The sequence below is a fragment of the Amblyraja radiata genome, chromosome 21 (assembly GCF_010909765.2).
Source record: "Amblyraja radiata isolate CabotCenter1 chromosome 21, sAmbRad1.1.pri, whole genome shotgun sequence".
NCBI classification, from domain to species: Eukaryota; Metazoa; Chordata; class Chondrichthyes; order Rajiformes; family Rajidae; genus Amblyraja; species Amblyraja radiata.
In genome coordinates, this window is record NC_045976.1 from 29,591,579 (window position 1) to 29,618,562 (window position 26,984).

The window sequence follows — 26,984 nt, forward strand, 5'->3', positions numbered from 1 at the left end:
ACACAAAATGTTTTTAGAATCTAGTTTTAAATGGTGATTCTGACTAGATGCACCAACATGATAGAAGTAACCACTAAGTATCCAGAATATTAATATTATCACAGATTATTCCTTTTGCCCACAATTCCATCCCTTCCACCTTCAACTGGGCTGATGTGGGGTCTCTATACCTCCGAATGCAGTGACTTGGCCAAGATGGCTTTTAGGTATTGACTCTGTTTTGTGGTAACCATGAAGTATTGCTGACAGCTGGCAAAGTTGCAAGCTTTGTTTTATCATGCAATTTTAATAGTTTTAAATGTTTTGACCTACGGAGACATTGAAAGCACTTGTAAATACAGGATCAAACCAAAGGAAAACAAGAAAAGAAACTTGCCTTTTTTGCTCTCTACATCCTAGCCCTGCAATTCCCATTCAACTCATTGGGTCTTGGATACTGTGCCCTGTCCGACTAGAAACCAGATTTCTGAGCAAATCATGTGGAACTCATTGACAGGTTCTACCCTCTAAATCTCAGCAAACCCCAGGCTTACCATGTCCCACAGCACATGCTTTATCTTCATCAGCTGAGCACAGGCTGTTTGAAATGGAACCATCAATGCAGACTGCCTGTTATTCCTAATTGTCACTTCTTCTCCCTTTGTATTCTCTTCCTCTCATATATGAAAGTTCCATTAACACCCACAATAACTTCTGCAATTAGATTGACCTGATAATATTAGATACTATTAGTTTTTTGGAGAATAATGTGCTCTTTTCGGCTGGCAATGTTTAAAAAACACATGGTATGAAAGTGCGTTTGAGGTATTTACTATTTTGTAATCAAATAATTAACTGATTTTTATGAAAAATGCCTTCCAATAATCCGTTTGCATTATTTTTTATTCCTCAGCTCGTGTATCCCCATGATGTGCGTCTCACAGAAAAAGAGGTAAAATATTAAATTAATGGAATTGTTATTTGCTTTGTGGCTTCGTTAAAAGTTTCTAGATTGATAAAAATACATCTATTGATGCTCCTGAACACATCATCAGTGATGTAACCTGGGGTCATTGGGTGTTTCGGGTCTTTCAACATCAGGCGACCTCACCCATGCGACCCAGCAGCGGTTGATCAGACCACGACTTGTGTTCAGTGGCATTTGCTCCTCCCCATGGGCCTCCTCTCCTGATCCAGAGCCATCTCGAGGCAATATGATAGCAATTTATCAGAAAACACTTCTGATTAATATAAAAATGTATGAAATGCACAACTGTTGAGAAACTTTCTGAAGTTTGAAACATTTTAAAACTGAGAAGATTATTCAAATTAAGTACAGTTGTCCCTTTCTCGGCAAACTTCCCAACTAATTAACTTGTCTTACAACTATCAAACTAGAAATTTTTCTGTTGGAGTGGAAAATCGAAGGCAGTGGAAAGGAAAGTTTGTTCCTGACAAAAATAAATTATCTGGTTGCCTAATTGTATTTTGTGCTTTGTTGGTTCAGTGCTATTGCATATACTCTGAGTCAGATCATCCTGAGTTTGTATTATAAGATCTGAGTACATAAGCTAAGCTGGTACATGTCTGCATTAATAAGTAAGCATTGAAATTCGATGGTTCCTTTATCATGTGTACCAAGGTACAGTGAAATTCTGTGTGTAAGAAGGAACTGCAGATGCTGGTTTAAACCGAAGATCGACACAAAAAGCTGGAGTAACACAACAGGCAGCATCTCTGGAGAGAAGGAATAGATAATGTTTCGGGACCTGGTTATTTTTTTCATATAACAAGAAAATGTGACAGAAAGTACATTAGCATTTCTCCGTAGTTAAATTAAATTAAAAACTCTTTTAAACAATTCTGACATTGAAGTGAGGAATGAGAACCGTACACCAAATGGTTGGATGCAGAGTATTCACTGAAATTCCTACTTGGATGCACTGATATGGTTGTGCTGATGGCAAAACACTTTGTGGAAATATGGAACGATGAATGGGTTGAAAGTAAAGTTGCAATGTTTTCCAGGCTACACCACATTCCTTTCACTTCCAATCGTTTGGATGTCATTTTATTTTGTGGTCATTAGCTTAAAAGTCAAGGAGACATTTTTAACCTGTTATAACAAAACCATTTGTTTGAAGGACTGACATTTTAGAACTTGCTTCACATCTGTTCCCACAAGTGCTTCGAAAGGCTGGTCCTCTCCCATATTAAATCCAGCATCCCTGCCTCACTGGACTCCCATCAATTTGCATACAGGGCAAATAGATCGACAGAGGATGCCATCTCTCTGGCCCTTCACACTGTCCTGACTCACCTGGACAGACAGGGCACGTATGTGAGGATGCTCTTCATTGACTATAGCTCTGCATTCAATACGGTCATCCCCACCAAGCTCACCACCAAACTCCACCAACTAGGCCTCAGCTCACCGATATGCGCTTGGATCCTGAACTTTCTCACGGAGCGACCGCAGGCAGTGAGACTGGGCTCGCACCTGTCCTCCACCATCACCCTGAGCACCGGCACACCACAGGGTTGTGTACTAAGCCCCATGCTCTACTCCCTCTTCACTCACGACTGTGTCCCTGCATTCAACACCAACACCATCGTGAAGTTTGCAGACGACACAACAGTGATTGGGCTGATCACCAACGGTGATGAAACAAACTACAGAGCGGAGGTGCAGAACCTGGCGGACTGGTGCGCCAATAACAACTTGGCACTAAACACCTCCAAGACCAAGGAGCTGATTATTGACTTCAGGAGGTCCCATTCTGGAGAATACGCCCCAATCTCCATTTACGGGGAAAGTGTGGAGAGAGTGTCCAGCTTTAAGTTTCTGGGCACTCACATTTCAGAAGACCTCACATGGTCCACAAACACCGCCGCGCTGGTCAAGAAGGCACAGCAACGACTGTTCTTCCTGAGGACATTAAAAAAGACTGGTCTGCCCCAACAGCTGCTGACAACGTTCTACCGCTGCACCACAGAGAGCATACTAACGTATGGCATCTCTGTGTGGTGCTCTTCAGCGCGTCGTCAACATAGCGCCGCGGATCATCGGGACAGAGCTACCAGCCTTGGAGGGCATCTACCACACGCGGTGCCTCAGGAAGGCCCTCAACATCCATAAGGACTCATCACACCCCTGCCACGGTCTGTTTCAACTACTTCCCTCCGGCAGACGTTACAAGGCCTTCTATGCCCGAACCTCTAGACTCAGGAACAGTTTTATCCCAAGAGCTATAGCGGCTCTGAACCGGCCCTAATGAGTGCCCCCCCACCCACTCCCTTTGGACAGTCTCCCTCAGATGGTCACGTCAATCAATTCAGCTTGCTTATTTATGTATTGTATTTATTTACCTTTCTTGTACATCAGTGGAGCTGCACACTAAATCTCGTTGCACTGACGTGCAATGACAATAAGAGATATATTATTATTATTATTATTATTATTATTATTAATATGAGGTTTCTTTTATTTCGCTTTTTGCTTCTCTTTTCAGAAAACCAGCATCTGCTACTTGTCCTTTCCAGATTCCTACTCGGGTAAGAAACCTCCTCAAATGAGGCTTTTTTCCCTTTCCTTGGCATTTTATTCTATGAAGCACACCCTCATTTCTGTCCTGTCATTATCACAATTCTCTTTTCAAAGGTCCCAAATGATTTGTTTTGGAAGATATCCATAGTCAATATAATTTGGCGTAAACCTAAAAATTCCAGCACAAGAAGAATAACCTTTTAATGTATCAAATCTTCTGCCTAGGTTATCAATGCACACTTTTCTTGTGTGTAATCCTCTGTTACAACAGTCAACGACATCCTACCACAAACAATTCTGATAAAAGCTGGAAAGGCTGATTATCTGGAATTGTTGAATTCACTGAGTCCTGAAAGTGTGTCTAGTCACAAGATGAGTTGCCATACATTGACCTTATGTTGGGCTTTGTTAGCAGTGTAAGAGACCAAAGACAGTTGTCAGAATGTAAATGGAATGGAGAACTAAAGTGATAAGCAACTGGAGTCGTCCTTGCCATTATGATATCAGCATCATATTGAGAGGAATGAGGTAGGAAATGACAAATGAAAAGTGAGAGATAAGAATAGGATAGAATAGTAAGATTAAACGAGAACTTACCAGTTCGAAGTTTGATCATTATTTTATGAGGAGTAAGTTGAGGGAATACGTGAAGAACCCCGCCAGGACGCATGCATGTCATTCTTCAAAACAGCGGTGTGAAATCACAGGTAACTGTAATGACTGAACATAGTAAGATTAGAGAAGAAAATACCAGTTGAGTATATGATCAAGGGTGGAAGCGGAGGGCACGTATTCCCTCAACGTACTCCTCATAAAATAATGATCAAACTTCGAACTGGTAAGTTCTCGTTTAATCTTACTATTTTACTTCGGAGTCACGTGAGTGACATGAAGATTTCAAAGCTCTGTGATTTCATGCCGTGGAAACGAGTCCATGCATCACATCTGCCTTAATTGACTGTGGGAGGAATTGTGTTAACATGTTTAGACATGAATCCAACATTGAAATCCATGATAAATTATTAACAACAAATTATAGCCCCTATTTATGGGGTGAAATTATATTACAGAACTTAAAATTGACTCTGCAAAGTTCCAGGTTTAACTACTGGTTTGTGGTAGAATAGTTGGAACATTTTCCCCTTATCCATCCTGCTGTCTCGAAGATTTGGTCCATTGGTACATCCAACTCCATAGCTGCCGATGTAGCTGCAGCCCTGGTGGAATAAGATTTGAATATGTTAGTATCCACCCCAGCTGTTGTTAAAACCTGTTTCAGCCATCTGGAAATAGTTTGAACTGACACTTTTTTGTGGGTTGTTTGTGGCTGATTAGTAGTGCCATCTCATAGCCTCAGATGTTTTTGGTGTTCTCCATATATAACAATAATTGTCTTATTATACAGAGACGATATCTGTAGGGTAATCCCTAAATTCTATTTTGCGGCCTGATGATCCCGGTCTGTTCTGTTTGACTAATTCGTAATATGAAACGTTATATTCCTGTTGAAGAAGTCATATAGTCCAGCCTTAACTTATGTAGGACTGTACCCTTAGTGCCGTGACCAAAGCCATCAGCATGACTGTTTTGTGCGTCAGTCCTTGCAGGGACAGAGCTGTTGCTGGAGACCAATTCCTTAGCAACGTTAGGGCAATACTCATATCCCATTTTAGAGAGTACCTGGTTCTTGGGGGATTGATATTAAAAATTCCCCTCATAAGTTTGGTTACCAGGGGTGAGTCCCAACAGAATGACGCTCTGATCCTCGCCATAGATATGTTGAAAGGGCACTTCTGGCGCAGTTAATGGCACTGTAACTGAGCCCCTCATCATAATGGAGGCCTGCCAGGAATTCCAGACCAGACGTTATGTTCATCGAACTGTAGGTGATGTTGTTTCTGTGACAATATATCTCCCATTTCCTGATGTATACCAGATATAGTTTTTTGGTGGACTGTCTGTGGCCCACTGAGATAATGTTCAATGTTCGGTCCGCCAGTCCCAGTTGCAGTAGAGGTTTCTTTAGACTCTACAAATTGATAGATCTGTTGTATTTGACATGGATGGGTTCCCCTGTTACGGGATGAACCAATAATCTGGTTGTTTCAGGATGGTGATACATGGTTAAAACCCATGTCGAGTATCACAGGGAACCATGGGTAAGTAGGCCAATCGGCACTACCAATTAACAGACGCCGAGTCTTGTTGTATTTTTCGTAATACCCGACTGATGATGCAGAAAAGGAGGGAATGCATAGATAAACAATTGCCCCTTCAATGCAGTGAAAAGCATCTGTCCCTGCTGTCCCAGGGTCTGGTTCCCAAGAAACACAGTTTGGTAACTGGTGATTAAGTCTTATTTTATTGAATTTGCGTGACCTGATGTCTGTCACTGAATTTTGGGTTACCTGGTAGGTAAGTAGCTGATATTCAAATATTTCTCTGGATACACCATTACCAAATTGTATTAGTCAGATTGTCACTCTGTAGTCTAACATGCTGGTGATTTACCCCAGAGCAGTATGACTTTAGGCCATAGAACGCACCCCACATTTCCAGGTAGTTTATGCCCAGTGTCTGTGATAATGATGCCTCCTGTGCCTTTCATCTACCTTCACAGATGGAGATGGAATTGGTAGTACCCCAACCAAGCGCACTGGCATCAGTTTGTAGCACCACTAAGGGTTTGCTGATAACGATAGGGTTGGAACAATGCCGAATGTTATCCATCCACCATTTTAATTCCATAAGCTTTGATTGGTGGCTTATTGGTCTGTCGAAATGACCAGTATTAACTTTGAGTGCTTGTATTTTTGCCCTTTGTAGATTTTTGGTAATACAAAGGTCCAAATTGTGTGGCTGGAAAGGCAGACACTATATGCCAATTACCCTTGCTACCGATCTGATAGACGGTTCACTGATGTCAGTGGGGTTGTTGCAGGCCTCAGTTAAGCCTTGTCCTTTGGTAAAGTCACCGACATGTGAGCTGTCAATAGTGAACCCCAAATAATCCATTATGTTGGTAGGCGTTAGTTTAGATTTAACTGGATGGATGATAACCCCAGTTTTCACCCAATTGTATGGTGGCTGTTACAGCTAGTTTGGCCAACTCCAAAGTTATGCCCACAATTAGTATGATCATATGATTATATATTTGGTAGAGCTCTATACTGCCAGAGCTGCCCCATCCAGTTGAATTTTTTTTAAATAACGTTTGTGATCAGTCCGTGTAGGCACTGAATAGTAAGCATCTTTTAGGTCGATGCTAGCCATGGAGTAGCCTTTGGAAATCAGTTCTTTAGCAGTTACCAGTTCCCATTTTGTACTGAATATATAGTACAATGTATTCAATTTGGTCAATTCTATGATGATGCGACTGTCACCATCTATTTTGTTTTTGGTAAAGATATAAGACACAAATTCCAGCCAATCGTGTTGGGTTTACCCATTACCCCTTTTGCACAATTCAATGGTATATCCCTGGATACTGCTTAGGATATAAGTGTCTGTAGTTGATATACACCATGTATCCAAAAGAGTGTAATCTCCCACCAATATGTGTATTATCCACTCTTCCTATAATTTGTAAGGGACCAGACCCACCTACCTCCATTGTTACCAGTGGAAGTTTGCTTCTTCTGTGTAGTCTTCGTGGAGGTTGAGGCGCCGGTGTCTGGGTTTGTTTTTGGGTTGGGGGTTTGCGCATCTTCCACGAAGGCCGGTCTGGGCTATGGTCTAAAAGACCGCTGTCCTGTATGCCCGACCTTTGAGCTTTCACCAGCTTCTCTTGTTCTGCTGGTGGGTGCATAAGGGTGCTGTCTTTGGCTGTAGGAGATCCTTAATGTTGTCGCCTTTATGAGCCCCAGGGCTTTTCTAAGTCCTGCTCCGACATGTTTCCAGATGCTATTTCCACGACTGGAACATTCAGGGATACGCAGTTTCCTGGTTCCAAGCATTTTTGCAGTGGTGTCCATCGTGGTCTGGCTGTATGTATTTGGACACCATGACCAGTAGATTTTGCCTTCCTGCATCCCCTGCACACTTGTAGTTTTGTTCGTCAAAACCCCTCTTCAGGGTCAGCCCAGAATTGACCCCCCCGTACTCCCCTCTGACGAGGGAGATGCACTGTGCAGCCCTACGTAAGGTGCTGCTGTGGGTGTTTTTTATATCCCCACGGTGACTAGACTCCATCTCCCGGAATCTGTCATGTTGGAGCTTTTGCTCCATAAGCCGCTCCAACCGGCTCCAGCACTCACAGTCGCCGGCCGCTCGCGGCTGCTCAAAGTCGGACTCATCAGTCAACGACTCTTTTGGTTTTCTTCTTGCCTTCCCGCCCAGAAGCAGTGTTTAATCTGGCCGGTGCGGGGGCGAAGTCGGGCACAGCTGTTCCCTTACGGGTGATTCCTGTGCCGCCGGCCGCTGCTGGCATCCGCAACTCCGCGGTCTTCCCCCGCCAGCTTTGTCGCAGCTCTGGTCGACTTCTTTGCCTTGTGCATGTTTCCCCACCTGTAGGACAGTATGGGAACAATAAAGACCGCAGTATCACTTACCTGCAGGTCTAGGCTTAAAACTTGCTGTTATGGGGGAACGTCCTTCCACCCCTCCTCCTGCCGTTTTGACTTGTCAAAGCCAACGGCTCCGTTCTGTATAGTCTCCCGCCCAGCCATGGTGTTTAATCTGGCCGGTGCGGGAGCGAAGTCGGGCACAGCTGTTCCCTTACGGGTGATTCCTGTGCCGCCTGCTGTTGTTTGCACAGCTCTCCATGTTTCCCCACCTGTGAAATAGTATGGGAAGAATAAAGACCGCAGTTTCACTTACCTGCAGGTCCAGGTTTAAACTGTCGCTACGGGGCAAACGTCGTTCCACCCCGCCTCCTGCCGTTTCGACTTGTCAAAGTCGACGGCCCCATTCTGAATAGTCTCCCGCCTGGCCGGGGTGGTGTGCGGGACCAAAAGTCGGCACAGCTGATCCCACTTACGGGGCTTGTGCCTTCAGCTGCTGCTGGCTCCCGCAACTTCGTGGTCCTCCCCAGCCAGCTTTACTTGCAGCACTTGTGGACACTATTTTGTCCAGCTTCCCCCCTGTGTAAAAACAGCGCGGGGAACAAAAAACTACCGCAGAGTAAGTCACTTACCTGCAGGTCGCGGTTTCAAACTTACCGCTGCGGGGGAACGCTCCACCCCGCCTGTCGTTTCGCAAGCGTGAAAGCGATATGACACGCATGCGTCCTGGCGGGGTTCTTCACGTAGTCACTCACGTGACTCCGAAGTAAAATTCTTCGTTAAAGTCAATGGTAAGATACAAAATTGGATGCACTGTGGCACGTCTGATAGTGCTGCTTCCTTACAGCTCCACTGTCCAGGTGTTATCCTCACATTTGGTGTTGACAGTGCAGCTTGCACATTTTTCTGTAGCCATGAGAATTTCTTTCAGATGTTCTGGTATTTCCCACAAGTAATGACCTGCATATTGGTAGCCAATTGACTACTATAAGTTGCCTTCAGTGTGTAGAATGTGAGAGGGTGGGGGGGAGTTGGGAATGTAGGGCTCTATGACTCTATGATAAGTATTTACGATGAGCTCAGTTTCAAAATATGTTATTGTTCCTGTGGGATTATCAATTACTATACTATTATATTGAATATTTAAAACACATTGCTATCACATACATATTTTCCCTTGACTTTTGAACTTTTGATGGTGCCATGGAATCTTTTGCATTCACTCAAAAAAGACTTTGACACAATGTCCTAACCACTGTGCACTCCCTTGATGCACAGTGGTTAGATGTTTTCATGTTCTGGAGTAAAGTCCAACTTGTTAGTTTTTGAACTCAGAATATATTTGGTCCACTGAGACAAACTGGCACTAAGCAATAACTTGTTCATTTGGAATCTCGATATGCTGTTCTATGCAGTGTTGGTTTCTAATCACCCTGTCTGAAGTACATTTTAACTAAAATTCTAGCCCTTGTTTCCAATCTTTATCTTTGCCAGATCTCAAGTTTATCTCTGCAGACTCATCAATTCTAAACTGTTTTCTAACCTATATTTCTTGGACATCAGCCTTATATAGTGAAACCATTTCACTCTGTATTTAGAAGTGGGAATTTCATGCTCTTTACTTCGTGTCTGCAGCCATCTATTTTTGTCACCTTCGATGCTGCTTCAGTTGTTCAATATCTGTTTCCAAATAAAATTTTGGAATTTTTCTCTTATTTTGTATATCTTTACAATTATGAGCCATTATTGTATTGCTGCTCTAGGTTGCCTTGGAGACACGCAGTTCAGCTTTCGTATCCGACAATCTGTGGGACACAAACTGTCTATGAATGGAGAGGAAGAAAAATACAATCGAGATGCCCCAGTTGTTCTTCAGGTATGTTTTAGGGTGTGTTTGATACAAAAGTGTCATCTATTGTACAGCAGCTAAGAGCTCATTTCATCCAGTCCCATAATAGGTTTTAAAAATGTGTTGTCACAATGCAGAATAATTTTGTATTGTACTAAGACTAGTCCAATTATCATCCAGGTATTCCTGCTCAACATGGTTCTCCCTCCCCACCTCATATCTAACCTCTTTCCTTCCCCAAGTTTTATTCTTTATCCCGCCCTCATCTGTTGTGTTTGATTGAAAGGAACACCAGGAAATAGACCCTTTGGGCCACTGCGGCCATGCGACCATCGATTGCCCATTCACAATAGTTCTGATATTCCACAAATCTGTGGCTCGCTCTCTAGTCTACCCTGTACTTTTTGCAGTATGACCTGTTTACTTTTGGATTCCACATTCATTACGCCGTCTGGTTGATTGAGAGGGGATCTTATAGAAACTTACAAAATTCTTAAGGGGTTGGACAGGCTAGATGCAGGAAGATTGCTCCCGATGTTGGGGAAGTCCAGGACAAGGGGTCACAGCTTAAGGATAAGGGGGAAATCCTTTAAAACCGAGATGAGAAGAACTTTTTTCACACAGAGAGTGGTGAATCTCTGGAACTCCCTGCCACAGAGGGTAGTCGAGGCCAGTTCATTGGCTATATTTAAGAGGGAGTTAGATGTGGCCCTTGTGGCTAAGGGGATCAGAGGGTATGGAGAGAAGGCAGGTACGGGATACTGAGTTGGATGATCAGCCATGATCATATTGAATGGCGGTGCAGGCTCGAAGGGCCGAATGGCCTACTCCTGCACCTAATTTCTATGTTTCTATGGTTCTCCTCTAATTTTCCCATTAGTTACAGGCGTAGAAAATTGAGACACATTCTGAGAATTATGTCCCTGCCAAATACACAGAGGGAGGGAGTCACAGATTTGTGGGATAACAGAACTAATGTGAATGGGCAATCGATGGTCGCATGGCCTCAGTGGGCCAAGGGGTCTATTTCTCTGCCTAATCGTTTTATATTCTTTTAAGTGCTATGTTATCACTTCCATCAATTCCTTCTAGACAGTCTACAGGGATAAATTACAGGAATGTTATATTTGAATAATGTTGATCAAGTAATATGAGGATTATATATGGAGTGTGGTTAACATTAGCATGAACCCCAACAAGCCATGGACAAAGTAATGCACATTATATTAAAACTTTTGAAATTGAAAGGTCAATAGCAATATGAATACAAATTTAGCTAAGCAGCAGAGGAGAATCGATTTTTATTTTCATATATTAGTCAAATGTACATTAGTGCTTTGAGGGTGTCAGTAATAGGATTATTATTCTCCTTGATGCATATTAACTACTTAGACTTGAGTGTATGGAACAGATTTAACAGTGTATGGATAGTTTTAAAGTTTACAGTTAATACGTAAGCCAGGAAATCATAAGCAGTGATATAGAACTTTCTTTCTCTTCCAAAACTCAATCTGCTGCTTTTGCTTCTTCTTCTTTCGTGTGGCGTGCACAGCCTAAAGTTGTAGGACAACTTGTTCTATTAGATCTTCTGTTTGTGCACGTCGAGTTGATTGCATTAGTTGAAACAGGGCGGACCACGTGAAGGTTGCAATCTTCCACCCCGCTGCTTTTGCTAAGGCATGGGAAACCTGATGGCGCACTGTAAAATATACATTAAAAAAAAAAAAATGGTTAGAGCTGATAGCCTCATTAAATTATGGAAATTGTGTAAGGTTAGGCTTTCGAGGTTTTAAAACATTTCTATTCATCCATCTGCTTCCAGCTTAATAGTCTTTGTTTACCCAAATCAATCCCTGCCTGTCACCTTTCCAGAGTGAATAAGCTGCTATATCAGCTGAAATACTCTGCCCAGTTTTGAGCGAGATACTGTAGGATGGAGGTTAAAGGTTAAGGGGAGATTTAATAGCGGCATTTAAAATAATGTAGAACTTTGAAAAAAATATGAGAAATAAGAGTAAGAGCAGGCTACGGAGACTCCTGTGTCTGATTGCCTCCATAATTCTTATACTTTTTCTTTGCCCTCATATGACTTGATTCCCTGCAGGTTTCAAATTCTTTCAATGTCAGTCTCAAACATACTCAAAGACTGAACATTTACAGCACTATGTGATAGAGCATTTCAAGACTTACAGTCCTCAGAAATTTCTACTTGTCTCAATACTAAGTGGCCCTCCCTTTATACTGAGCGTATGATGTATAATTTTGTATCCTTTATCCAGGAAAACAGTTTCTCCTCCTCCCTGTCAGACCGATAATAAACATGAACGTTTCAAAGATACCACAGTGCATTGTTCTAAACTTCAAGTATATGGGATTATTGTATGCAAACTGGTTTTATAGGATAGTTTTTTAATTCCAGAAATCAACCTGTTGCTCCTCTCCCTCTTTTGATAAGAAATCAACTAAAGACAGTTCTCTAGATCTGCATCAATGAAGCTCTATATAACTAAGAAGAATTTGTTACTCTTGTGCTCCAAAGACCTTATACCAAATCTCCCAACTTGCTTGCAATATTATTGTATTACGTTTTTATGATTTGTGTGCAAAAGATACTCATATCCCTCTGAATAGCAACATTTCTTGCCTTTTTAAAACTAAATTTTGATTATTCATTATTTTCATCAAAGTGAAATGATTTTATATTTCCCCATTGGATATTTTTTATCCTTTTATATTCCTTTACAACTCATTTACATCATGCAGAGAAACTGCAGGAAAATGGATAAAGAGCAATGGACTTGATTAATTGCATAGATATTTCAAAAGGCTGATCACAGTGGACTTTGAGCTCTGGTACTGTTACTTGATACGTTTCATGTGCTAATAGGTTAAAATTACATTTTTCAGTGGGATCGAGCACATTATTATGGATTTGTCTACTTCCGACAAGTCAAGGATAGCACAGTTAAACGGGGATATTTTCAAAAGGTAATCTGATTTTAAATATGCAATTGATTTGTTTGCATATGGATTATGTTCACCAAGTTAATAAGAATATTTGTTGATTGCTCAGACTGCCTTATCACGCTGATGAGAAATGACTGAGTGACTAAAGGCACAAGGTTTCATGATTTATTGATTATTTTATGTTAGGATCATTAGCATGTCTTATCAAAGACCAGCAGGAAACTGCGTTTTCAATTCATTTGTTAGTTCACAGCAACACCAAGAAATGTACCACCTTTCAGCATGTCCCTTACACAGTCCAGCTCGTCTCCAGGTTACAATGGCTGACATGCATCAAGCCCACACATTGGGGAGACCGGTGGGATGGATTTGCCTGTTGCCGGGGGCTGCCACGGTCTACTGCCATTTGGGAAACTTGATTTGTGGCAATATGTGAACAATCGAGTTAAATGTTCAGGTTTAACTACATGTTGCCTTTGTTTGGCCCATGTTTTTATTTAAATATATTCAAGGGTGGCCGCATTTCTGACTTGAAAACTGTTGGTGTTAAGAATAGCTTTCAAGGACGGAATCTTATCACAACCAAGGGAGGATCTATATGAGTAATGTCCTATGTGAACTCTGCAAAATATACTTCAGGTTTGGCAATAGTTTAGGGGCTGAACATGAGCATTGCAGAGATATTTTATGATGCCGTTAGCAGTGCTGGTTTTTGTCAGCATGTAACAATTCTGTTTCTTGCAAATTATAGCTTGTGGACATAGAATATGTCAACCATGACGAATTATTTATTTCTGTTCCTGTGGTAGAATACAATATTTATAAAGCATCTTTAAGGTAGCAAAAAAAAATCCAAGAACTGTCCTTACATTTTTTAAACGTTAATGAATGGCTTCAAGAGAAAGGAAGACAGATGAGTATAATTTTAGTCTAACTGTTAAGTTTTAAATAGTATAATAAAAGCGGAAAGGGGTAGTTTGCCGAGAGGGAATTTTAAAGCTTGGGAAAAGTCGCCTCTTCTTGGAGGAGACGACCAAAGCGGTTTCCCCCTCACCCCCCCACACCACCCCCCACACAAAACGCACAGAGGAACATACATTAAAAACATACATTAAAACATACTAAAAAAACAAAATAAGGAGAAAAAAACGGACACGCTGCTGACAGGGCGCCGGCTTGCAGCGCCCCCACCGACAAGAGGGACAAATTTCATTTCCTGAAGGACATTGTTTTATGACAATCCAATAGTTGCATGGTTAGCATTGCTGGTACTAACTTTTTTATTTCATACTTGTTCAGTTAAATTTAAATGCCCCTGTTTCTGTGTTTGGATGTTAAGTGTCTGCAGAAAAAGATTCCTAAACTCAAAATAATTATCCAGTAACTTTACAGCGTTATCAGTGCATTCCTTGCGATAGCATATGGCATGCACTCCTGAGTTTTGATCTTGCAACAGCGATGCACACGCAAGTCAGGACTTGTAAGAAAATTCAGTGATAAGTGTTCCCAAGGCTTACTGTTCCCGTTTTCTCACTGGTAGATGCCTCAGTGATGTCATGATTGCAGTAACTCCCTTTGAAGATAATTATTATTACTCGACTGAGTGCATGCATCAGACAATGCCTTACTCAAAATATTTCCGTACCATCTTCAAAGCTCTTGAATACAAAGGTCCATAATGTTGCATTCTGCTTTTGATTAGTGCCTCTAATATGAGCAAACCATTTGATCATCGGGCAAGGACTTGCTGCCCTCTGGTGTTTTATAAAGATATGGCATACAAAACCGTAGATCAACCTCTCCTAGCTTATGGAATGCATTTGCAAGAATGTGAGGATGAACGAGGTCACAGTAAAAGCGATCACTGCAGCATTTTGTGTAGAAGCCAGTGGCACTGATAGTGCTGCTTTGTCAGGAACCTGGCGTGTATTTCTGCCTTCTCTGGTGCTCTGCCAGGAACCAGCATCCAGGGAACCTGGCACAAACTCAGTAATGGTTCAGTGATGCTTTACACATATACCAAGGTACAGTGAAATTATTATTTTTTACATGTGGATCAATAAGATTATTGTCCTACATAAGTACAATCCCGATTAAGTACAGAATGTATAGAACAGTCCACTGAGTCCACATGCAAGAGTTGCTAAGTTTTGGTGCCATTTCCAGAGTCCAAGCTGCAGCTGGCCATAAAGGCCCTTGCAGCCGTCGCCTCCATCCAAAACATCCTGTTGTTACATATGCATGGAACAAAGAACGACCAAGGTAGACCATGTATAAAAAATATGGGTTTTATTCAATCACGGGACAAACCGGAAGTGAAGGGTGGATCTCAATATGGTACACCCGTGACTGTTGTCCTCCTCCTCGCCCGGCCACCTTCAGCCTTTGTGTTCCCGAGGCGCTTCCCAAAGCTGACCTTGAGGGCACAGAAGTTAAGACCCTCCTCTCCGGCTCTCGATTCTCGGGGGCAAGCAGGAGCAGGGATTGGTGGCTTCCCACTCCAGGCGTGTTCCTGGTTCCATGACGGGTGAGCTAGGCCTGCTGCAGCGCACAGCCCGTCGGGAGCAGTGAATGTGGGTCAGCCCCGCTGGAGGTGATGAAAGACTATATGATCTCTGCACATGGAGCAGACACTGCCAGTCCCCAGCAATGGCCTGCACACTCCGAAGAGCTCCGACCGCCGGCCCGCGGCCTACATCATCCAGAAGCCGCGGACTGCGGTGCTTCAGGCTGGCTCGGCATCCGGAGCCTGGGATCCCTCGTTGAGGACCCCGGAGGAGAAGAGCTCCGACTGCCGGACCGCGACCTACTTCTAACCGTGGGCTCGGCGGGGACTTACCATCCGGAGCGGGATCCCTCGCCGGGGATCCCTGGAGAGGAGCTCCGACCGCCGGCCCTGCGGTCTGTGGTGCTTCTGGCTGCGGCGCGGCGGGGACTTTAGATCTTCGACCGCCAGCCTGCGGCCTACACCATCTTGAAGCCGCGGTCACTGGTGGGGAGGCACCGATTCAGGACTTACCTGAACTTACCTTGTCTGCACATCTGGACGCCAGCAGCAGCGACTGCGGAGGGTTGTGGTCCCGACCACGGGGGAAAATAGAGGAGGACTGACAAAATGTTGTGCCTTCCACCACAGTGATGAATGCTGTGGTGGATGTTTGTGTTAAATTTTTTTAATTGTGTATTCTGTGTTCTTTTTTTTATTGTACCGCTGCTGGCAAATTCATTTCACTGCACTTTATGTGCATGTGACGAATAAAACTGACTTGACTTGACGACTTGACACTCCAAGCCATCAAGGGTGTAACCCCAAGTCTCTGTCCACTCAACACCAATCCTTACAGGCAGCCGCTCCACACAAACTGAATGATTTGTTGCTGGATTTGTACCAGGTTCCTTGCACAGCTGTGTACAGCAGCATGGATGACAGGGATTTGTACCCATGTTCCCAGCAACATTGTGTAGCCTGAGTAGATGTCTTTTTTAAAGTACTGGGGGTTATGAACCTGTGAATATTCAAACTTCAAAACCTAATGTGTAAAACCTGGCATTGTGAATTGGCACTGTGTGAGGTATGACCGTATAGTTTTAGTTAATTCTAAAAAAAAGGCGTGATTTGCATTGTAATGTGCTTGTTATTCCTTTCTCCTTCAGTCGCTGGTTCTTATTTCTCGACTTCCTTTTGTGAACCTCTTCTGCTCTCTGCTACAACTTGTTGCACCTGAATACTTTGAAAAGCTGGAGCCTTGTCTTGAGGCAGGTTAGCATTTATTAGCATGTTAAAATTATGCAATACTTCTGTGATGTTTATTGGATTTCCAGAATCTAGTGCACTTAAAAAAAATATTCTAATTATTGTTGGGGTAAAAGAAGGTTTTTTGGAACTGAAAATAATTCTTAGTCAGTAACCAAAACCTGCAATCACTTTTCTCATCAAGTTACATGTGATTCCTTTTGATCAAGTGCTCAAGTGAATAGATCGATCTATTAAATTTTCTTTGAATTTTGTTCATATCTCAATTGCCTTTTGGTTTGAAAACTCCTTTACCTATCCTTCCGGTTCTATTCTGTTATTTCTAACAGTTAGACTATGCTAGTCAATAATTTTGGATCATAATGACTCTTGTCCTTTTTATGGAGAGCAGGCGTTGATGACGATTCTGCTGCTGAATGTTATTGTTTCTCAAGACCTATTCATTGTTTACTTGTCCTATTGGTATCCTCTCTACCTTGCACTGCTCTTACTTATGTTTTTTGTTATTTAGTATCTGTGCAGTTCTGTTCACACAGGTACAGGAAAGATGTCATTAAACTGGGAAAGGTGCAGAAAAGATTTACAAAGATGTTACTGGGATTGGTGGGTTTGAGTTATAAGTGGAGGCTGGATAGGCTGGGACTTTTTTCCCTGGAGCATAGAAAGTTGAGGGTAGTGATCTTAGAGACACATAAAATCATGAGGTCCACAGATAAGCTAGATGGTCACAGTCTAAAACTGGAGGGCATAGATTTAAGGTAAGAGGAGAAAGTTTTAAAAGGAGCATTAGGGGCAGTTTTTTCATATGGTGGGTGTATGGAATGAGCTTTGAGAGGGAGCTGCAGAGGCAGGTACAATTATGATGTTTCAAAGATATTTGGACAGATATATGGATAGAACTGCTCTAGAGGGATATGGGTCAAATGCATGACTACCTCAGACATCTTGACTGAAGGGCACGTTCCCATGCTGTATAACACTATGTCTTAAAATGACTGTCTTAGATGTTGTTACAGATCTTTTTTTCACCTTTCCATTCAACTCCACACACTCCAACCTATTTGAAATCTATTACCTCTCATAATTTACTTATGGCTGGTCTATAGCACAACATTATTTAACAGACTTTAAGCTATATTTCTGGATACCCACATCTGATAAAAATCTATCGATCGAGACAGGTACTTGGATAAGATAGTGTACCCTCGGGGCCTTCAGTTTCTGCACAGATCTCAAAATTGTGTCATTTAAATTATACTTTTTCTACAGAAAATAAAAATAAATAAGATTGCAGATACTGGAATATGAAACAATAGAAATGCTGGAACATCACAAACAGTCTAGCAGAATCTGTGAAATGAGAAACCAGTTAAGATTGCTGGGCAAGGATCTTCTTCAGAACTAGGGAAGAGTGGAGCGTTGTCAGTTTTCAAAGCAGAGCTTTGGGGGTGATTTAGATGCAAAGTAAATTACTATATGGACATTGTTTAAGATAGAACTAGTGATAAGCAGTATGAATACTGATGAGGCATTTTATGGAAAAAGGCTGAGAAAAGATATAACTATTATGTTTCCCATTATTCTTGCCCAGTGGCTTCTCCCTATGTTTCTCTGAAACCACACAGCACAGGATAGAGGAGCAAAAGGAGAAGTTGCAGGGAGAGGGAATCACAATAATAGAGAGAGGGAGAGAAAGAGAGGGAATCACTATAACGGAGACAGAGAAAGAGAGGAAAGATGTTAATACAAAGATGATTGTTCTTCTTTGAATGGAAAATTCAAGGGTTTCATCCTACCTTTAGTGCACAACGGCAATTGACCTGTGTCATTGTCAGCAGTGTGGTAGCTGCCTGTATTAAAGCTGCTGTTACAAACTGCATTAACATCTTTCCTCTCTTTCTCTGTCTCCATGATAGTGATGAGGGTTAAACCTCATCATGATCATGTTCCTTTGGTACGTGTCTATAGGATTCTTGCAGCATGGTATGTTATGAAAGGAAATATTATTAGTTCCACAGAGCTTATGATTGCAATATAATTCAAGTGTGGTGCCTATCCATTTTATTATGCATACCGTAATGTCCAAGGCATGCATGGCATTCTTTTGTTCTTCCATTGCGCTCCCCCAGGAAGTAATATGTTCTGTCTTGGGAAATTTCACTGCCACCGATGGCAAGTTCCCATAGATCTAAAGTTGTATCCCTATAGTGAAGCACAATGTTGGAGCACAGACATTCAAGATTAACTTGCCGTGTTTGGATTGAGAGGGCTGATAGAATGAACACTTTAAAAACAATTTATCAGGGTTCTGAGCAACATGTTCGTTACAGTGACGAACATGTAAACCTTGCTCACACGTATCCTATGATCCCTTTCCCTGCTAGATGAAAAGGTAATGCTTTCCTTTTCATGATCTGCTATCAGTAAATGTTGCCTAACATGTGGAAGATATGTTGTCAAAAGGCTGCAAGGTACTGACACTCCCGCTTTTCAGTCTAAGAGCTGCTGTTTCTTTTTCACTTCATTTATTTGCCTAGTGGATTTAGTTGTCAAACAAAATCTCCAAACTTCAGACACACAATGAAGCTGGGGGACTGTGATGGGTCAGCACCTTACCTGTCAGGAGCTACCTGGTTTAAAATGGAGGTAACTAAAAGGCAAAGGACACAGAGGTTCAAGATCTCTTGTACTGTTCCAATAAAATTCAACAGAACCTTGAGGAACAGTATCTGCCCCTCTGACTAGGTATGCTATCGCAGTCGATTCTGAAAATTGAATTCAACAACCTCAGGTAAACTGTCTTTCTAGTATTCATCAGTACTGGCCAGTGATCAAAAGTCATCAGTTGATATTGGTAATTAATATTTTCAATCCACAGGTGCTGCTTGACCTGCTAAGCAGTTCCAGCAATGGAAAACAAACATAAATTCTGGAAGAACTGAGAGTCAAGCAGCATCTGTAGAATGAGAAATTAGTGAGCATTTTGGATCAGATGCCCTTTCTCTTCAACCATATGTCTGCTTAAAAGTTAGCATTGTATTTCTTTATTCCAAACTTTCAGGAAGTGATTTGCTGATCATAAGTTATTTTGTAGAAACCTTTCTCATTAATTTACTTGTGGTGAGACACTAGACATTTTATTGATGACCAGAAGCTATTGCTCCTGGTTGTAGTGTGATGTCATAAATTTCATTCAGACAGTCTTGAATCCATGATTTAATTATTTGGGTTATTATGGTGTGAAAAGTTCAGAGCAAAATATACTATTAAGAAAATAGTTGCAGAAGATTGCATTCATGTTTTTTTGTATTCTGAATACCATGAAACGTATTCTGTTTTCCAGTTTGTAATGAGATAGATCAGTGGCCAGCACCAGTCCCTGGAAAAACACTTAGCCTTCCTGTCATGGGAGTGGTCATTCAGGTATGAATGGACAGAATTTAGAACATATATGTTTAATGATTAGGGGAGACAATCCCAAATATATTGCTGTTGTTTGAATCACAAATGCATAGGAATAAGATATTATTTGAAGAAAATTTTAAAAAGTCCATCTTTCTGAGGTGGATTTGAATCTAGAGCGTATTCTGGCAATAGAGGAGGCCCAAGTCAGAAGGTTCAGTATGGTAATGGTAAGGGGAGTTAAAATGGTTAGCGACCGGGAGATTCAGCAGGCCTTGACAGACCGAGCACAAATGTTTGGTGAAATAGTCCCCTAGTCTACTCTTGGTCTTGCCTGTGCAAAGTAGGGCACATTGGAAGCACTGACTGCTGTGGATGAGATTAGAGGAGGTGTCACATTGGGAGCAAACTGGAGGAACACCACACCTCCCCTTCCACCTACATTCCTTCCTCTGGCTTCACATTTTGGCCTATTCTACCCTAATCTCTTTTATTTTATTTTTTATTTTTTTAATTTATTTTTTATTCTCACACTTTTTGTCTTTTCATCTCGGGCCTTGGACTAACCTTCTGCCAATCAAATCTCTCCCCCCTCAATTGTGTACACCTATCATTTGCAAGACTTTGTCCCAGTCCACCTGTCTTCCAGCTATTCTCTCCTGACCCAAAACGTCACCTTTCCATATTCTCTAGAGATGCTGCCTGACCCGCTGAGTTACTCCAGCACTTTGTGTCATTTTTTGTAAACCAGGATCTGCAGTTCCTTGTGTCTATTAATATTAAATATTTTTCCCCATGATTGCAACTCAGTGTACTTGTTCAGTATAGTTATATTATATTTTATTACTCATTTAGATTTGTTTCCATGTCTTGCTCAATTATAGGTATGGATTCCATCCAAAAATGACAAAATTGGAACAAGCCCTCTCAAACAATCCAACCAGGAGGTATGGCAAAAGCACAAGCTATTATTTCCTATTCTGATGACTTTCCTACACACAGTATTAAAATGTATGCTTGTTGTACCCTGCTTCTCAATTTCAGTTCTGGTGGCTTCAATGTGATCAAATTCAGAGGTGGAGTAGAACCTGTATATTGCATTGGATTTAGTGATTGATGGATCCAGACTTTAGAGATATGCAGAGTCTTCAATAATATTTTTTACATTGTTTCCACACTGATATTAAAATTGTTGAACACTGAATAACTTTGTTTCTTCTCTTTCAGAATCTGCTGCCAGCACCAATGGTCATCCCTACAGTAAATGAGCTGGATTTCTTCAGGTAAGAACTATTAAGCACAGCAAGTGAACTTCAGTGAACACATGTCTAAATTTTGACACTGCAACATAAATACTTTGTAATATTGACTGTTAAGAATTTGTTGGAGACCTTAAAACTAAAATCCCATAGTACACTGTGATTCTCTCCTCCATTCACTGAGATTTGGAGTAATTTAGTCAGAATGTCTTTGAAATGTGGGTGGAAATGAGAGTGTCTGGGAAAACATGAAGAAGTGCCAAACAGATGTGTTTTGGAATGAGGGATTGTAACTTATAAGAGGAAAATGGAAGGGTGGTACTGAGAGTATTGGGTGCTACTAGGACAGCAAAGCATTTTATTTCAGAAATAGTTTCAATTATTTGCTTGCTTCAATTTCATCTATTTCACTACTGAATATTTTGTCTGACAGATGTTTCCAACAAATCCTGATTCACATCCAAACGGTTTGGGAGCTGATGTTACTTGGAGAACCAGTGATTGTCATGGCAACATCTCCCACAGTTTCTTCAGATACCGTCCTCGCACTCATCAGGTGAGTTCTACAAAGTGGAGCTATATACATGTCCATAGTGTACAGATACATGATAAAGGGAATAACGTTTAATGCAAGATAAAAACCATTAAAGTCCAATTAAAGATAGTCTAACGGTCTGACCAACTTGTTTGAAGTTTAGTTGGTGTTTGCAGTGTTTAATAGTTGTTGGGAAGAAGCTGTTCCTGAACCTGGAGTTTGCGGTTACCAGACTCCAGTAGCTTCTTCCTGATGGCAGAAGTGAAATGAGAGTGTGGCACTATCCTACTCACTAGGGACAATTCACTATTTTTACCAAAGCCAATTAACCTACAAACCTGTACACCTTTGGAATGTGGGAGGAAACTGGAGCACCCGGGGAAAACCCACGTGGTCACGGGGAGAACATACAAACTCTGTACAGGCAGCACCCGTAGTCAGAATCAAACCCGGGTCTCTGGCGCTGTAAGGCAGTAACTCCACAGCTGTGCCACCATGCCATGCGTTGTGTTTTTAATATTTATATGAGTAGAATGTACAGAGGAAAACCCAGAAATTGAATTGTTAGAAATGGGTCAGAACCCTAATTGTGAAGGCAATATAAAGCTCTACTAAACTCCAAGCGACATAATAAGAAAGTATTCAATAGCAATTACTGTTTAGGCCAGAAAATGACATTAGTTTATATTTTACCTTCAGGTTATTGTATTACATGTGATTAAGTATATAGAGTGGGCTGAGTATGCAAAAAAAATTAAATGTGATTGTTAATTATCTTATATATTTCACATGTTTAGGAAGGAACTGCAGATGCTCGTTTAAATCAAAGATAGACACAAAATACTGGAGTATCTCAGTGGGTACAGGCAGCATCTCTGGAGAAGGGTCTCGACCTAAAACGTGACCCGTTACTTCTCTCCAGAGATGCTGCCTGTCCCGCTGAGTTACTCCAGCATTTTGTGTGTATTCACATGTTTTGTTCCATACTATTCTTCACATACAATATGCACCTCAGAGCATGGAACACAGATTTGTACTCTGTATATTTGTTTTCTATTGTAGTTGCATTGCACCTCTGAAGTACTGCTGTGACTATCGGCCTTATTTTACCATCCATGACAATGAATTTAAGGAATATACAACACGAACACAGGCACCGTAAGTTAAAGCCCTAAGAGAATACTTTTACCTGGGTGGATTGAAGTTGTGCATCATAGTCTGATTGTTTGTATGTTGAAATGAAAACGTCCATCTACTTTAACAGTAAGGGAATTTCTTTGCCTTTCTCAAGATTCCAGGTGCAATGAACAAGAGCAAGGCAAATAAATTCCTTCATGGTGCAAATTTCAAAAGATGGAAACATGCTAAATAGCATTCTGCCCCCAATCATTTGACCTGAATCACTGCGGAGATCCTGAGACTGGGTTGCACATCGTACTCGGGAAGAGAAAGGCAACATCTTTTTTAAACCAGAATATTTTTCAATTTGTATTTGAAGCGTGGGACCAGGAAATGACAATAAAGCAAAAGACAGACTTTCATTTCAATAGCAATTCTTGCCACATCACAATGTCCCAAACTATTTGACATTCAATTAAATATCTTTTGAATAATATCCACTGTTGCATGGAAGGAAACGTGTGGTCCAATTTTAAGACATTTTCACAAAGACGGCATTAAAATTAGTGACAAAATCGTGATTTTTAATTATATTTTAGACAACATTACAGCTCTTTCAACAATCTAGTGCTACTCCACTGGATTTAACAAATTCTAATATGAATTTACTGCTGAATAGATAGATAACAGCAGTCACATAAAAAATAGGAACCAGGAAATCGGCACCAGAACCAGCAACAGAACAATGAAATTCTTACTTGTTGCAGATTAACAAGCCCATTAATGCAATAACTCACAGATAAATATATAATCATCAATAATGTAATGTTAATAACTGTAATTCTAGGTAGCCATAATAATGCAAAATCAAAGTCCATAGTGCAACCAAATGCAAGATTCATAGAAGATCATAGTTGCTGAAGTATTAGTTAGTGTTGCGCAGTGTTCAAGAGCATGATGGTTGCTGGAAAGAAGGTAGCCTTGAACCTGGTGTTCACGATATTCAGGTTCCTGTATCATCTTCCTGACGGTAGTGGAGAATTGATAGGTGGTGCCGATCTTTGATGCATTTGGCCATCTTTTTGAGGCAGTGCCGCCTATAGATCCCTTCAATGGTGGGGAGGTTAGTACATTTGATGGACCTTGCAATGCCTGTCACTCTCTACAATCTCCTTTGTGCCTGGGCATTTGAATTTCTGTACCAAACTGTGATGCGACCAGACAGTATGCTCTCTACTTTACTAATTAATCTGTATCTCATGATTTTGCAGCTAAATGATTGAGATTATGTGTAGTCTGGTGAAATAAGGTAATTGCCTTCATATTGTTTCCCTAATCTCTGGGTATACTGTTAATGTTTTATTTTGATAAAATGTAAAATTGTTTCATTTTTTCAGACTAGAGAAAATGGTCATGCTCAATACAATAATATAACATGAATGAACCTGCTATTCCTTCTCAGAGGCCGAACCTAAAAATCATCAGGAATTCATCGCTTCATGGAAGATACTTTTATTGCTTTGGCAGCTGCATAGTGTTCCACAGTTATTCTATAGAACTTATTTCTAATTGTTAGAATGTGTTTGGGGTTACATGGAAACTGCTATAACTCCATTTAAAACTGTGACCTTGTGTATTAAACATTGAATGAGTTTGGTTTCCATAAATTTTTCGCTGAAAGTGGGCACTAGATCTTAGCAGGAAAGGTTGGTTTCTGGGCTTTCCATCATCTAGGGCCAAGCTTATTCTCAAGTAATGATTTTCGAGCAGGCTGGTCATTGCACTATTTATTTTGTCGGATTCTACAGTTTTCTTTTAAACTTGGTGCGACAAAGATTTCCTCTATCTTTTCCACAACACAGCTGGTAGGTAGCCTGGCCTACAAGAATTGTTTGTTATTTCTTGTAGTCAATACCAACTTGGTGTTGCATTTGTATTTGACAGGCCAAATGTTGTTCTAGGAGTGACAAATCCTTTTTTCATCAAAACCTTCCAGCACTGGCCGCACATAATTCGTCTTGGAGAAATCAAAATGTCAGGTAAGGAAAGATAATCGTTACTACAAATATATGTGCAGGATGCTATGCTCATGAAAAAGTAGTTTGCATCCAGGGACCAAATGTCCGTCATCTCCAATTTATTTTACTACGTTTGGTGCTCCCGATGTTGCCTCCTCTATATTGGTGAGACTGAACACAAACAAGGTGACCGATTTGTAGGATACCTGCACTCTGTCCACATTGGCTATCCTGAACTCCCACTTCCATGCCATTTCAATTCCCCTTTCTATTCCCACACCGACTTGCCAAACTTAAATCAAAATTAAATAAGAAAAGAGAGATTTCACTGGCCAGGTCAGTCATACAATTAAAAGCAACAGACTCAAAAACACATTTTAACATGAACATCCACCACAGTGACTCCTACACATTCCTCACTGTGATGGAGAGGCGAAATAAAGTTCAAGTCCTTCCTTTTGTTCTTCCTCGGTCAGAGGCCTCGAGACCTCCGTTGACGGTACGGTCTTGACTCGACTCGGGCCCTCCGCATCGAGGCGTTCAGCTCCTGCGTCGTGGGGTTGTCAGTTCCCCCGCGCCGGGCGATCGAACCTCGCGTCGGGGCTGGTCGGACCTTCTGCGGCGTTGGAGCTCCTGACTAGCCTCTCCCGAGACTGCGAGCCCTTGATGGTAAGTCCGCGCCCTGCGATGGGGCTCATGACAGTCCAAGGTGGCCTCCAGCTCCAGTGATGGTAGGCCGCAGAGCCCGGAGAATTTGATCCAAAAAATTGATCACATCTCCGGGAAGGTAGGAACTTGAAAAAAAGTTTCCCTTGATCCCCTCCCCCCTCCCCCCACATAGAACAAACCAAAGTACATTAAGACAAACTTAACAAATGCTAAAAATAACAAAAAGATGAAAAAACGAAAAGACTACCGGCAGGGCTGCCATCTCCCCGGCTCCCCTGGTGGTTATTATAGGTAGCAAGATTGTCAAAACCAGAAACTGAGTATTTGAGGTTACTTGACAACTGTGTAAGGACAGACAGAATGGAAAGGGTGAGGAAGAGCTAAAGTGGTGGGGATAGTGATTCTGAGCAAATCCCATCAATTCCAGGCTCCCACTTATTTCCCTAGAACCTATTCTCACACACAAAAGGGATTTGGTAGGCTCAAGGGCCTATTTCTTGCTATATAACTCTGACACCATGATGTGCCTATGAGCTTACCCAATTCTACAATCCACTTACACCAGGGTAATTTACAGTAGGCAATGCAATTAACATGTTTTTTGGGATGTGGGCAGAAACTGAAGCAATGCAGTCCCGGGAAGAATGCAGACATTAGACAGACATAACTGGAGGCCAAAACCTAATCTGGGTTGCTGTAACTGTGGGATAGTTGCACTGAAGCACAATTGCCAGCCGAATGCTATTATGATGGTGAATATATGCAGAGGCCAGATATTTAAAACTTTGAAGAGTATATTTGGTAATAAAACCCCTTGCTTAATCACTGTTTTCTTTTTGTCTGTTGTTACAAGCCCAGAATGTACAGCCACTGGATTATTTAATGCAAGCTGTGCTTTGTTTTCTTCTGCATTTTTGTGCAAGATCTGATAACATTGGTCATGCATATTGGCTCATTTATGTTCATGAGCTGTTCGATCTTCTCCATATCGGTAATAATTTCTGCAATCTCATTGTGACTGTTTTTCAGGTGATTTACCCAAACAAATAAAAGTGAAGAAACTGATGAAGATTAGGACTCTGGACACAAAACCAGGTATTGGAGAGCTGCTGTATACTTTGGGATCCTTCTCAATTCATGTCTTCAGTTTACTAGATTGAAGGATTTCTTGTGGGTCGAGAATCTGAAAGTTAAAATAGAAAAGCATTGGTCGACTCATTCTGAAGCTTGAGTTCAAATCCATCCAGATGCAATAGATTCATATCCGGGATTGATCTAGTGCAGTGAAAGAAACACTTGTGTACTCGCAAAGATCTCACTGATAGGTCTGCTTTTTCATTATGTGATCTAGTAATTGAACCAACAGGAAACAAAAGGGCTACAA

General features: G+C 41.4%; 1 protein-coding gene across 2 annotated transcripts in view; it reads left to right on the plus strand.

Annotated features, from left to right (window-relative positions):
• Positions 1 to 26,984, plus strand: part of dennd6b (DENN domain containing 6B) — a 48,709-nt gene that overhangs the window by 5,639 nt on the left and 16,086 nt on the right. For both annotated transcript variants that reach the window (XM_033039933.1, XM_033039934.1), the window contains exons 2-13: positions 893 to 931; positions 3,492 to 3,534; positions 9,792 to 9,904; positions 12,785 to 12,865; positions 16,499 to 16,604; positions 19,942 to 20,021; positions 20,885 to 20,947; positions 21,228 to 21,283; positions 21,693 to 21,815; positions 22,857 to 22,952; positions 24,858 to 24,952; positions 26,630 to 26,695. In XM_033039933.1, coding sequence (XP_032895824.1) covers positions 893 to 931; positions 3,492 to 3,534; positions 9,792 to 9,904; positions 12,785 to 12,865; positions 16,499 to 16,604; positions 19,942 to 20,021; positions 20,885 to 20,947; positions 21,228 to 21,283; positions 21,693 to 21,815; positions 22,857 to 22,952; positions 24,858 to 24,952; positions 26,630 to 26,695 — 961 coding nt within the window. The remainder of the gene's footprint in view (positions 1 to 892; positions 932 to 3,491; positions 3,535 to 9,791; positions 9,905 to 12,784; positions 12,866 to 16,498; positions 16,605 to 19,941; positions 20,022 to 20,884; positions 20,948 to 21,227; positions 21,284 to 21,692; positions 21,816 to 22,856; positions 22,953 to 24,857; positions 24,953 to 26,629; positions 26,696 to 26,984) is intronic.